The 14,332-nt window shown below is 42.6% G+C and overlaps 1 protein-coding gene across 5 annotated transcripts in view; it reads right to left on the reverse strand.

Moving 5' to 3' along the window:
• The window catches only part of PMS1 (PMS1 homolog 1, mismatch repair system component), a 114,049-nt gene that overhangs the window by 27,990 nt on the left and 71,727 nt on the right, over window positions 1-14,332 (reverse strand). For all 5 annotated transcript variants that reach the window (XM_039494344.1, XM_039494340.1, XM_039494341.1 and 2 more), the window contains exons 6-8: window positions 11,678-11,794; window positions 5,663-5,785; window positions 3,521-3,664 (exon numbers count right to left, since the gene is read on the reverse strand). In XM_039494344.1, coding sequence (XP_039350278.1) covers window positions 3,521-3,664; window positions 5,663-5,785; window positions 11,678-11,794 — 384 coding nt within the window. The remainder of the gene's footprint in view (window positions 1-3,520; window positions 3,665-5,662; window positions 5,786-11,677; window positions 11,795-14,332) is intronic.

Below are 14,332 nucleotides of genomic sequence, written 5' to 3' on the forward strand. Positions count from 1 at the left end.
GGATCTGGGGAGAAAAGGCGAGCGTAGAAGGCTCTGGCCCTCTTGCGCATCTCCACTGGATCTGTGAGCGGGGCACCGTCCTCCGCCAAAAGGCGGAGGATGTGCTTTTTCGCCCCCCTCTTCTTCTCCAAGGTGCAGAAGAAAGAAGCGGGAGCTGCGATCCTTCTCCTGCAGGAGATGGATGCAGGATTGAACAAACAGGCCCCGGGCCCGAAGATCGTCAAGGGCCTGGAGCTCCTCCCGGTAAGCTCCACAGAGGGGTGGATCCTCAAGGCTGGCGGCCAGACACCTCTCCAGCTCTAAGACCTCCTGCTCCAACTGCTCTATCACCACATCTCTCTGCCAGCAGGCGCCCCAGGTGTGGCTCGGGCAGAAGAGCCGGGCACGCATCTTCCCCACATCCCACCACTGCTGCACTGAGGGAAAAGCATGCCTTTGTTCCCGCCAGGCCAGCCAGAACTCCCAGAAGGACGCCACAAAGCCCTCATCCTCCAGCAGACTGTTACTGAATTGCCAATAGGCTGGCCCCGGCTTTTCCGAAGAAAGAAAGATGGTCACAGCCACCAAATGGTTGTCCAAGAATGGGGCTGGCCAAACGCTGGAAGAGTGGGCCTGTGAAAGATGACAATGAGAAAAATAAATGCAGTCCAACCGGGAGTGGCTCGACCGTTGTTCCTCCACCCGGACATAAGTGAACGTAGAGTCATCATCCGGGTGGTGGTCACGCCAGACGTTCACCAGGGAGTGATGAACTATGATCTCCCTGAGGACGTCTGCAGTGGCCGGGCTCGGTTCAGTCCCTGTGCGGTCCCGCTCCTCAAGGGTGCAGTTGAAATTTCCAGGGACTGGAATGGGGTCAGGGACAGGACACAAATCTAGGACAGGAACGGGGTTAGGGCAGGGAAGAAGGACAAAATCAGGGGTCTGAGTGGCAGAGCCACTGGGACACGGTGCCTCTTGACCCAATACAGTGGGCCAAGGGGCAACAAGGGATCGGGGTGCCCCCACAGTGCCAAGCTCAGGTGCCCCACTGAATGAGGCTCCCAGGATTACAGCCCGGGGCGGTGGGGGCGAGGGCTGTGGCCCTGACTCATAGGGTAGAGCACCTGTAGGCCCAGAGCCCTGCTGCTCGGTGTCAGCCGTCGCCTCACTGGGCACGGCGGTGTCGGCCGGATTACCAATTATCTGCTCGGGGCTGAGCAGATAGCCAGGTCCTGGGGTGGTGCAGTGGCCAGTGGCATCCACCCAAGATGGGTATATCAGGGGGGCCACCCCCGAGACCTGAGTGGAGTTGACAGCAGTCACAGATGAAGGAGGGGCGACCCCAGGGTCCGGGCAATCAGAGCTGCCGGCGATGGTAGAGCCGACACCCTTCCGGGTATCGGGGGTCCCAGATGCCCCTCCGAACTGGGCCAGGGGGCAGTCCCTCCGGACAGGTCTTGCTGCCCGGCAGAGGAAGCACTGGGCCTCCCCCGAGGAATAGTAAACCCGGTACTGGGCCCCTTGATGGGGCACCAGAAAGGACCCCTCCAGAGCCACTCTGTCATGCGCCACCGGTGGCACTTGAACTTGCACCTGCCGGCGGAACAACAAAATGTGGCGGAGGGCGGGGTCCTTACAACCCAACAGAAGGGGGCTAAGGAAGGACAGGGGCTTCCCCAGGGTGGAGAGGAACGGCAAAAGGGTGGCATTGGGGAGGAAGGGAGGAACAGAGGAGAACATCACCCTTATGCCCATAGATGAACACGATATATTGGGGAAGAGTAAATAAGGCTTTTGTAAAGGTATATCATGCCTCACCAAACTATCAGAATTCTTTGAGGGAGTCAGCGTGCACATAGACAAGGGTGATCCAGTCGATTCAGTGTAGTAGAATTTTCAGAAATCCTTTGAAAAGGTCACCCAACAAAGACTCTTACACAAACTAAGCAGTCATGGGATAAGAGGGAAGGTCCCCATGGTTAAAATATACGAAAGTCAGTAAACAGGGGTCAGAAAAAGGGGTGAACAGTGAGGTGGCAAAATTTGCAGATGATACAAAACTTCTCAAGATAGTCAAGTCCCAGGCAAACTACGAAGAGCTACAAAAGGTTCTCTCAAAACTGGGTGACTGGGCAACAAAATGGCAGATGAAATTTAATGTTGACAAATGCAAAGTAATGCACACTGGAAAACATAATCCCAACTATACATATAAAATGATGGGTTCTAAATTAGCTGTTATCACTCAAAAAAGAGATCTTGGAGTTACTGTGGATAGTTCTCTGAAAACATCTGCTCAATGTGCAGCAGCAGTCAAAAAAGCAAACAGAACGTTAGGAAAGGGGTAGATAATAAAGCAGAAAATATCACAATGCTACTATATAAAGCCATGGTACACCCACACATCCAATTTTGTGTGAAGTTCTGGTTGCCCCATCTCAAAAAAGGTATACTAGAATTGGAAAAAGATACAGAGAAACGCAACAAAAATGATTAGGTGTAGGGAATAACTTCCATATGGGCAGAGATTAAAAAAACTGGGACAGTTCAGGTTGGAAAAGGAGATGATTAAAGGGGGATATGATAGAGGGCTATAAAAGCATGAATAGTACGAAGAAAACAAATAGGGAAGTATTATTTACCCCTTCACACAACACAAGGATTAGGGGGTCACACAATGAAATTAATAGGCAGCAGGTTTAAAAAACAAACATAAGGAAGTACTTCTTCACACAACATATAGTCAACCTGTGGAACTCTTTGCTAGGGAATGTTGTGAAGGCCAGTAGTATAACTAAGTTAAAAAAGAATTAGATAAGTTCATGGTCCATCAATGGTTATCAGAAAAGATGGCAGGGATAAAACCCCATGCTTCATTCATTCATTCATTCATGCCCGTCACCCCAACCAGGGGTGGGGCCCCACAAACAGATCTCATAGTCTCTATCCCCTGGGCCATTCGCCTAGCTGGTTCCAGGTATAGCCCATCAATGGTTATCAACCTGAAGATGGCATCGCCTTTTTTCCGCTGCCTTGGGGATAAAACTGCAGTGCCTGTCTGGGAGGTGTCCCTAAATCTCCAACTGCCAGAACTTGGGACTGAATGGCAGGAGACAGATCACGCTGTTCATTTCCTCTGAAGCATCTGGGACTGGACACTGTCTGAGGCAGGATACTGGACTATATGGACCGTGATCTAACTCAGTATATTCTCAGGATGTTGGGCTCTGAAGGGAGCATGGCTGAGACAGGGGCTAGTATGACAGTACACAAATGATCTTTAAAATCAAATAAATGGTTACCCATTTGATTCAATAATTTTCAAATAGTCATGTTACAAGGGCAGCCTATCATATATGAACTACTAAAGCCTCACTCCTGAAAAGGCTAATGCGTGTGCTTAATTTCAAGCACCTGATTAGTCACACTGAAGCCAATGAGTTATGGATGAGCCTAAAATTAAACATGGTAAGTCTTTGTAAGATCAGGGCCTAAGCAAGCAAATCCCAATTTAAAAATAAATTAAAATATAAATTACCTTATTATGAAGTAAAACTTGAGTTTTATCAGGTGTTAAATTAACATCCACAGCAGAGGCCGGTACAGTAATATTAATAAAGAAAACAGGATACGAACGAGAAGAATCTTTATGTGACTTCAGATTATAGTACCGTCGAACCAGCTACAGATAAATGCAACAAAGGAAAGTCAGTAAAAGTAGTAAAATAGACCCAAAAGGTACAGAAGCAAAATACTACACTATACAAACAGTTCTTAAATTGTATTTTGTCAAATTAAAGAAGATACTAAAACAAAGAAGTTAAAAATGTCCTTTTGGGGAGATTTGCACACCAGGAAAATCCTCAGTAGGGCATTTGCACGTGGTTTCACTGCCTTCATGCCATGTAAGTCCCAGAAAATCTGCTCCAAAGTATTAATTGTGGCTCCATGAACTTTCTGAAATAATATATTTAGCCCACTTGATATATCTGGAGAAAAAGGTACTGTATGGTTCTATTCAATGCTCAAAATGGGCAGGAGATCCAGCACTTTTTTCTAGGACAAATGAACATCATTATCTCTGAATTTTTTAAAAATGAAAATATATGTATATGTTGTAATATTTTGAAATAAATATTGTTTTCTTTGAGGAAAGAGAAAGGATGAATGAGAAGGTGGCATTCCTACCAAGTCCACCAATGTCAAACTCACCCTCTTCCTCAGATCAGGATTCATTTGTAATTTAAATAATAGAGATAAGCTCTCTCTGGAACCCTGGCTGTGACTAAGATTTTCTCCAGGTCTCCCTGCCCTTCTCACTTCTCTTATCTCCTGATGGAGTTAAAATGTCTCACCTGCCACCAACAGACTACACAACTATTCAGCAGTTATTTTCAGGGTTTTATCTCCCGCTAACAAGGTGGGTGAATAGTAGGAGAGCCCTGCATCTTTATGCAGGATCACAGATCCTTCTACAGGTGCCCATATTTTTTTGAGGGAGGAGGGAAATCAAGCAAGAATTATGTAATAGAACAGAGAAGAACAAGGAAAAAAAAGTTAAGGATAAGGGTGAACTGCAGAACAGATCTTTTTAAATCCTGCAGTTGTAATATACCCACGTCACCCTCAAGTTCTGCTCTCAGCAACAAACTGAACTACAGTTGTATGATCTATACAGGCCTGTCAATCAGGGGGGCACAAAGGGGCAACTGCCCACGGGCCTGGGCAATTTAAAGGGCCGAGGGGCCCCCAGCCGCCACTGCAGTAGCGGCGATGGGTGGGAGCCCTGGGCCCTTTTAAATCACCTGGATGGGCCGTAGGGCGCCTAGGTGTGCGAGACTGCTCTGGGCCCTGTGCTTTGGGTGGTCCTGGGCCCCCCCCCAAGGACGGCCCTGGGGCCCAGAATTTCTGTTGGCGGGCCTGGAGATATATCATTTTTTTCTTCCTCCTTAGGATAATAAAGTGTGAAACTAAAATCACAGGCTTACATACTGTAGTTCAAGTACAACAATGATTATTTCAGCATAACTTGGAAAGATTTTTTTCTTAGTAGATACACTTTCACTTGTGACCCAAAGCTGTATAAATAAAGCTTTCGTTAGAAAATCTTGGTGAGGGAAGGGGAGGAACGCCACTGCCCCATTCTACCTCAGAAGACAGCTCAAAATAGGGCACAAAAATATTATTATTATTGTTGTTTATATGTATTATAGTAGCACTCAGACCAGACACCCCAATCAGGGCTGGGTAAACATTATTCTGGGCACTACACAAACATAAAGTTTCTATCCCAACAAGCTTAAAGTCTAAATAAGATGGGAAGCAGGGCCTGTGGGATAAAGGAGGCAGAGGTCTGACTTGACTCTTCTTAGAGGTTGTGAACCTGATTTCAGGTTGTGCTGAAGAAAGTTTCATATAACTTTGGGTCCCAAGTGAGAATTATTTGATTTTCTCCATCACAAAACCAGGGGGATTTGATGTAGTCTTTAATTTTGTTCCCACAATCAATTGTAGTGCAAATAATAGTGTTTAGATGCCTAAAGTACCCAATTTGTGTATGCATTTAGACTTTCAAAAGCTAACGTTTGTACCTTCAATTAATTTACACCAGCTATCAATTGTGGGCAGAAAGTTAGAAACCTCTCTTTATTCTATTGAATTAGAAATTGGGGTATGGTACCTTTAATATTTCCTTTTGATGTACTGGCCGATTGTTTACATAGATGAAACTCCTTTCTGAACTTGAAAGACTTGTCAAAGAATTGTCTGATTCAGGTTTTGGAAGAAATCCAGAGAGAAATACCTATAATTGTAAAACAAGTACAATTATCAATAAGAGAAGTCTCCCCACACATTTTATTTGTAAAGAGAACAGATAACTCAAATTAATTAGCTCAGGATTCAAATGACCCAAACGTGCATTGCCTTTCAAAATTATCAGAGAAATCAATAAAAGAATTCTTTTAAAAGAGCTGAAATAGTTTGTGTTTTGCCTCTATTCCTGTTGAATTTATTGAGAAATCCTAGGCCCAGATCCTCTGCTACACCAGAGCGCTACTCAGGGCAGCAGAGGAGGTGTTGACTGGGGCCTACAGAAGTGTCTTTACGCCATCTTTGCTCTCTCCTTTTCTAATCCTTGGAGCAGTCTCAAGGGCTATTCTGCAACAAGGATCTATCAAAGTATGATGCCACCTTTGTGTTTGTCTGATACCGATGGTTGCCAGTTTGACCCCTGTACATTTTAGAGGCATCATTTCAATGACTCCATAGGCAGGAATTGCTCTAGACACATCCTCTCCTGCTCTTGTCCACCCTCTACACTGGAAGAAACCAGGTGAGCGTAACATAAAACAGACTGCATCAGTTCTCTGCTAGCCAGGGATTCCCCAGCATTAGGACATCTCTGAAGTGGTTTTGTATGGCCAGCAGCGCAAAGCAGCTTTAACAGAGGCCAGCATCTGGTCCCTCAGGTCAGTCTTACAAACAGATGAATATTCAATTCACTTTGCTTCATAGTTTTAAAGTGATGTCAAATTTACGAAATTTAAACAAGAAATCCTTGAGGCATTCTGATGCCTGTCTGAGGCATACGGATGTGGTCTTTTATGTGTTCTAGTCTCATTTCAAGATGCCAGCACATTCCTTGTGTTCTGCCTGGTAAAGCTAGTATTTAATAAAACACAGAACTCAGAGGATTGATAAATGATTAGCAATGGAGTATGGGGCCCTTCACCCCATCATCTCTAAGTCATCAGTTCAAATTCAAGACAGACTCAACGCACATTAATGTTGCTACCATGGTGCCTATACAGTAGACTGTGTGAAACTGGTCTCCAGTCCAGTTCCAAATAGACATCATCCACCTTCAGTGGACATGGAGAATAATTGATCAACATCCTCTTTATAACAGCCCTTTACGTATACGAAGACTTATCAGGATCCCTCCCCCCAGTCTTCTTTTCTCACAGTCAGGTTTTCTAAATTTTTTATCATTTTTGTTGCTCTCTACTGGACTCTCTCCAAGTTGTCCACATCTTTCCTAAAACGTAGTACCCAGAACTGGACACAGTATGGCAGCTGAGGCCTCACCAGTGCTGAATACAGCAGGACAATTACCTCCCAAGTCTTACATACAATGCTCCTGTTAATACACCCTAGAATGATATTAGCCTTTTTTGCAACTGCATCACATTGTTGACTCATTCAATTTATGATCCATTATAACCCCCAGATCCTTTCTGGCAATACTACCACTTAGCCAGTTATTCCAAATTTTGTAGCTGTACATTTGATTTGTCCTTCTTAAGTGTAATATTTTGCACTTGTATTTATTGAATTTCATCTTGTTGAATTCAGACCAATTCTCCAATTTCTCAAAATTTGTTTTGAATTCTAATCCTATCCTCCCAAGTGCTTTCAATTCCTCCCAGCCTGGTGTCATATGCAAATTTTATAAGCATACTCTCCATTCCATTATCCAAATCATTAAAGAAAATACAGAATAGCGTCAGACTCAGGACAGACCTTTGCAAAACCCCACTAGATATGCCCTCCCAGATGATGAGTACTCTTTGAGTCTGGTCTTTCAATCAGGTGTGCATCTACCTTATAGTAATTTCATCTCTAGACCATATTTCCCTAGTTTGTTTATGAGAATGTCCTGTGGAACTGTCTGAAAAGCCTTACTAAAATCAAGATATATCACATCTACTACTTCCCCCTTATTCACTAGGCCAGCAACCCTGTCAAAAAAGGAAATTTGTTCACATATTCACGCTGGCTATTCCTCATAAACTTATCATCTGGCAGGTGTTCACAAACTGATTGTTCAATAATTTGTTCCAGTATCTTTCCAGGTATCGAAGTTAGGATGATTGGTCTATAATTTCCCGGGTCCTCTTTGTTTCCCTTTTTTAAAGATAGGTACTATGTTTGCCCTTCTCCAGTCTCTAGGACTTCATCCATCCGCCAGGAGTTCTCAGAGATAATTTCTAGCAGTTCCAAGATTGCTTCAGCCATTCCTTAAGTACTCTAGAATGAATTACATCAGGCCCTGCTGACTTGATTACATCTAACTTATCTAATATTCTTTAACCTCTTCTTTCCCTATCTTGACTTGCATTCCTTCATGGAGAATTTGTTTTTTTCATTTTGCTTTTTAAACAGTCTAGGAAATTATACACCCACATCCACACTGTTAAAAGAATGTTAAGTCTGCAAAGTGAAGCATTCAAAAGACAGGAAATGCCAGAATTAAGGTTGTCTGTGAAATCTTAACTCTGCCTCTCTGTGTGTGTATGTATTATGGTACAGTCCTCAATTACATAATCAAATGATATTTTCCCAAAAAGATGCTTGCCTCATTCAGTGCTCAGCTCAGATGAATCAGGATGGGGATGAATCAGAGTTGTATAATAAAGGAGACTTGTCTGTGGGATTCTGCTTCATTTGTTGCAAAAGTTGGGAGGTGTGTACTGAATGAGGCAGGTAACTGCAGGAAGAGAAAGGACAGTCTCAGAGATAAGGCAGCTGAATTCTGCCCAGCAGAACTAAATTCTATCCCTGCCTCTGCTACAGAGTCCCTGTGTGATGTTAGGCAAGTCACTTAAACCAAACTAATCAAAGGTGGTCGCTAATTGTGTGCTCCTCATTTGCTGTGTGCCTGAATTAAGACCCTGAGGTATGATCTGTAGAAGTTCTGAGCAGTCATGGAAGCTGGGAGACATTCCAGAAGACTGGAAAAGGGCAAATATAGTGCCCATCTATAAAAAGGGAAATAAGGGCAACCTGGGGAATTACGGACCAGTCAGCTTAACTTCTGTACCCGGAAAGATAATGGAGCAAATAATTAAGCAATCAATTTGCAAACACCTAGAAGATAATAAGGTGATAAATAACAATCAGCATGAATTTGTCAAGGACAAATCATGTCAAACCAACCGGATAGCTGTCTTTGACAGGGTAACAAGCCTTGTGGATGGGGGGAACAGTAGATGTGGTATATCTTGACTTTAGTAAGGCTTTTGATAATAATATCTCACATGACCTTCTCATAAACAAACTAGGGAAATACAAGCTAGATGGAGCTACTATAAGGTGAGTGCATAACTGGATGGAAAATCGTTCCCAGAGAGTAGTTATCAGTGGTTCACAGTCATGCTGGAAGGACATAACAAGTGGGGTCCCACAGGGATCAGTTCTGGGTCTGGTTCTATTCAATATTTTCATCAATGGTTTAGATAATGGCATAGAGCGAACACTTATAAAGTTTGTGGATGATACTAAGCTGGGAGGGGTTGCAAGTGCTTTGGAGGACAGGATTAAAATTCAAAATGATCTGGACAAACTAGAGAGATGGTCTGAAGTAAATAGGATGAAATTCAATCAGGACAAATGCAAAGTCTCCATGTAGGAAGGAACAATCAGTTGCACACATACAGAATGGGCAATGACTGCCTAGGAAGGAGAACTGCAAGAAGGGATCTGGGGGTCAGAGTGGATCACAAGCTAAATATGAGTGAACAGTGTAACGCTGTTGCAAAGAAAGCAAATGTCATTCTGGACTGTATTAGCAGGAGTGTTGTAGGACAGATACAAGAAGTAATTCTTCCATTCTACTCTGCGCTGATTAGGCCTCAGCTGACAATTGTGTCCAGTTCTGGGCACCACATTTCAGGAAAGATGTAGATAAATTTGAGAAAGTCAGAGAAGAGCAACAAAAATGATTAAAGGTCTAGAAAACATGAGCTATGAGGGAAGACTGAAAAAAATGGGTTTGTTTAGTCTGGAGAGGAGAAGACTGAAGGGAGATATGATAACAATTTTCAAGTACATAAAAGGTTGTTACAAGGAGGAGGGAGAAAATTTTTTCTTCTTAACCTCCGAGGATAGGACAAGAAGCAATTGGCTTAAATTGCAGCAAGGGCAGTTTAGATTGGACATTAGGAAAAACTTCCTAACTGTCAGAGTGGTTAAGCACTGGAATAAATTGCCTAGGGAGGTGGTGGAATCTCCATCATTGGGGATTTTTAAGTGCAGTTGGACAAACACCTGTCAGTGATGGTCTAGATAATATTTAGTCCTGCCTGACTGGACTAGATGACCTTCCAATTCTATGATTCACAGATGCAATGGAAGCTGTGCTTTGAACACATAATGTATTATGTCATGCTAAACATTCTGGAAAATCAGATCCCGAGTATTTCAAATTGGGTACCCAAAATTAGTAGATACTTTTGACCTTAATGTCTCTATGCCTCAGTTCCCCATCTGCAAAATAGGAATAATAATATCCCCACACCTCATGGGGTGTTGCAAAAATAAATTATTTAATATTCCTGAAGCACTCAAATAGTATAGCTATGAGCATCATAGAAAGCCAATGAGGAAATTAACAACTCAGCCTTTAGACCAAGGTTTGAATAGCGTAAAATATAAAAGGCATAGGGCCACCCATTGAACAGTAAGGAGAAAACAAAATATTGAATAGCTGTTCCTTAAATGAGCATCATCCATTCTGTGCAATGAATGAGGCAGCAGTCTTGTGGAAAAGACATGGGATCATGTAATTAAAGCCTGTATTAAAATGCACACGCACAAGGGAATTTCCCAACTTCTAGGAAGCCTGAGCTTGGGCTCTCTTGCTCCTCCAACTTCTAACCAAGGCATATGCAATACCTCACTGATCTACCAGCTAGTGGTTTGAGGATTTGTCTGCTCAGGTGAAGTCACATAGCTTCCACTTTCCTCTTCATTCCATTCCATTCCCTACTTATTGCCTCAGATTCCTCCCACATAAATGCTGAATGCCCACCACATACAACAAACATTGCGTTTGCCAGTCGCAGTGCTTTCTTTGTAGTCCTGTTCCTATGCCAGCTGTCAGAGGAGAGCACAAAATCTAAAACAGTTTCATTTTCCTCATTCAGTGTATATGAGGGTTCGCATAAGCTCAGTTTAAGAGTGACATCTGAATGAACAAACTAATAAAACAATATTCTTACGGACATGCTAAACCACCATTTTTACTAAACAGACTATGCTTCAATGCTCTTTATGCTAGTCTAGTCAGCCTTTATAGCTGCAAGATACAGAACAAAATTAACAATTACTAGACAACAGAGGAGCGAGTCACTCCTTTAAGTGATATCTAAAACTAAATAGAGGATTTCTGAGTTAAAATATACCTCTGAAAATATTAGTAAGGTATCTCCTGCAAAGGAAGCAGCAATTGCAAAGCTCCCATTAACGTCAATAGGAGCACAGTAAGATTAATGCAGAGCACTTCTGGAAATCGTACCCGTTAACTCCTTTAAATTTAGATTTAGGGGGTAATTTTGCACATCTTCCTTTAAAAATAATTGTTGTTGTTTTTGTAATGATATGAAAGTATAGATAACTAAACAGGCCACCCATCTGCACATAGGCCATGTATCCTACACTAGAGAGTACACAGTAATCAGTAATTCTGCATTTGTCACAACTATTTTTGCTGCCATTTGATCACTGCCACATGAGTCTTGATTTGATTATTCTTGGAGTGCACTTTCAATCATCAAACCAATTAATTTTAGGGATTGAGCAGTAAAGAAATTAAATCAATTTTAGAGGCCTTTTCTTTTTAAATGCTGGGTTTGTTCTTTGTTGGAGGTTTTTTCATGGGGGCTGGGAGAAGAACGTTTCAAAAAAAATTTACCTCAGGATCTTCACAGCGATGTTGAAAAGGTACCATGCTGCCCATAACGGCAGTTCCCAGAACTGACATAAAGGACATTTTGTGATCTGACACCCTGGTCTTTTGCCAAATAACTGCCTGAAACAAAATGGCACAGAGTCAAATTTTTGACATTATATTTAAGTTTGTTGAACTCAAGTCATCTGCAACATTACATGACTGAAAACATATATACACAACTGCACACTTATACGGGACATGTAATCTTCTATACTTTGATCCTCTTGCATTCATAGCTTTAGTATGAACATACACGTGACAGTACTTTATGATATATCATCTCATAAAATCTTACTCCTAGTTTAAATAAAGAACAAGAAAATGAAGGAATCTGTTCCCACATATATATTGATCCTGGATGTAACTTTAACTTACAAGGATTTCTGCAAGAATTGAAATTTGTGCAATTGGTGAAAAGTAATCAGCAAAAGAATATATTATGGATCCACTCCGCCCTCACATACATTCATGTAGTCAGTGGTTTTGTATGGCTGTAACTGAATCAGATTGGGGGTCCTAAAAATGCATCTTGCATATTCTTCCTACTGGCTGGCATCATAATATAGGAGTTGTGATGCTCATAGTACCATGGCCAAAGTATAAATCACTGGCCTGGGAATCATTAGGTTAGATTTCTGTTCCTAGACTCAATGTCTAACTATCACTCTCCCTGCCTTAGCTTCCTTATTTGTGTAAAGAAGGAAATTATGCTTGCTTACTCACATCTTTGTAAAGTGCTATACAGTTGAGAACAATAAAAAAGGCTATACAATTAATTGTACACCTTGCTATGTTGGTGCAAGCCCCTAGATAGACAAGTTACACTGGATTTCAGTTCCCAGAGAAGACAAGGTCCAAGACAGAAGTACAGACTTAGCTTTGAACCTCTTAGCTTTTGTCATTTTGTGCCAATGTTAACATAGAACCTTGAATTTTAGTTAATCCCCTAGTTTTGGGAAGTTAGAAGAAAAAATGGGTGGTATGTATTAAGTGATTTTATTTATTTATTTAAACTGCTCCTAGATACCTATGAGATTTAACATGAAAGATGCTAAGGACTGCTGCTCCTGTTACCATCTATACTGTTCAGACACATATTCAGGTATACAGGGGTTTAAGATACAGGTATGTCTACAGGAATTTATTTTTTGGCATCCTGGGGTGTAAATCTACCCCACACTAGCCCACCATACACTAGCCATGTGGACCATGCTATGGCACAGTTCCCTAGTGTGTTTTAATCTACTCCCGTTTCAAAGTGGGAGAGATCAAAGCACACTAGAGAACTTTTAGTGCACAGCAGCAGGATCTATACAGACACTTAGCATGCAGCAAGCTAGTCTTTTTGGCAGGGCCCTTACCCTTCTTTTTGCTCTGGCCTTTCCCGCCGGCTGGGGGGGCTCCCCCAGAATTGGAGGGGGCGAGGGACATGGCAGCAGCGGAGGTCAACCCCAGCAGGGGCGGTAGCAGGTGGTTCGGCAGCGGCGGTAGAGGTAGAGGCTGGGAGGGGTGATGGGGGGGCAGGTGGAGGAGGGGCAGTGGGGTCTGCCCAAGGGGTCCCACCCACCTTGTCCCCTGCCATAATGAGAGGGGGGGGGGACGACGACATCCCAGCTTGCCACAAACTAAGTGTTTGTGTAAACAAATCCACAGATGAATGACTTGACAAACTACAATAGCTTGAGCTCCCTCAGAACCATTACAGTCTCTCAGCAAAATATCTGTTACAGATATTAATGACATACCTTAGTCAAGGTTTTCAAAGTAAACTAGAGGATTTAGCCACACAATTCATGTTGAAATTAATGAGTGGTCTGATTAAATCTCCTCTCCTAGTGAGCACTAAAAATCTTTATAATTACACATAGACTTTAACCAGTGCTTCATGTTGACTATAGTAATCAAATAGCTGCATCTAAGTGTATTTTAGTGTGCAACATTCCCCAAGGGCTTCAGCACCTAAGCACAACAGGATAAATTAAGATAAAAAATGTTAGATTTAACCTGAAATTTGTTTGCATTACAATGCTGAATTTAAAGTGTCCTAATATGTGCAAGGCATCCAAGAAATACAAAGTGAGTTCATAGTATTCAAGTACCGGATGTGATTTACAAATATGGTAACTGAGCAAAAAATATACCTACAACCTCAAGAAATACAATACAGACCCTTAAAATCCCACCTGTCCTCCAAGTTATTTCCTTGCCTTGCAGGGTGCATTCCATTGAAGAACACTGAGTTCCTGTAAAAGTGATACTCGCTTTCTCCACAACAGGTGGAAGGTTCAGGCTGCAGATATAGGAGACTACAATTGCTCTCCAGTCTTTATTTCTTCTAACTACACATCAAACACATTGAGCACTGTTTGTACTGCTGGACTTGCTACTTGAGTCTAACTCACTTAGAGTATAAGAATATAGTCATAGGACCACTGTGACCATCACCTTCTCCTTCCACTGCAAGCTTGAAAAGCCCTGAATTTGGTGGTTCTGGTTCACTGGTGGTGGATAGCAGGATGAGAAGAGCCACATTTCTAGGAGTTCCACAGGAGCTCCACTGAGGTTCCCACTGTGCTGCTGAATGGCGAGCACAGTAGACAGAGGGGCAACTGCTGT

Source organism: Mauremys reevesii, linkage group 11, assembly GCF_016161935.1.
Source record: "Mauremys reevesii isolate NIE-2019 linkage group 11, ASM1616193v1, whole genome shotgun sequence".
Lineage (NCBI taxonomy): Eukaryota > Metazoa > Chordata > Testudines > Geoemydidae > Mauremys > Mauremys reevesii.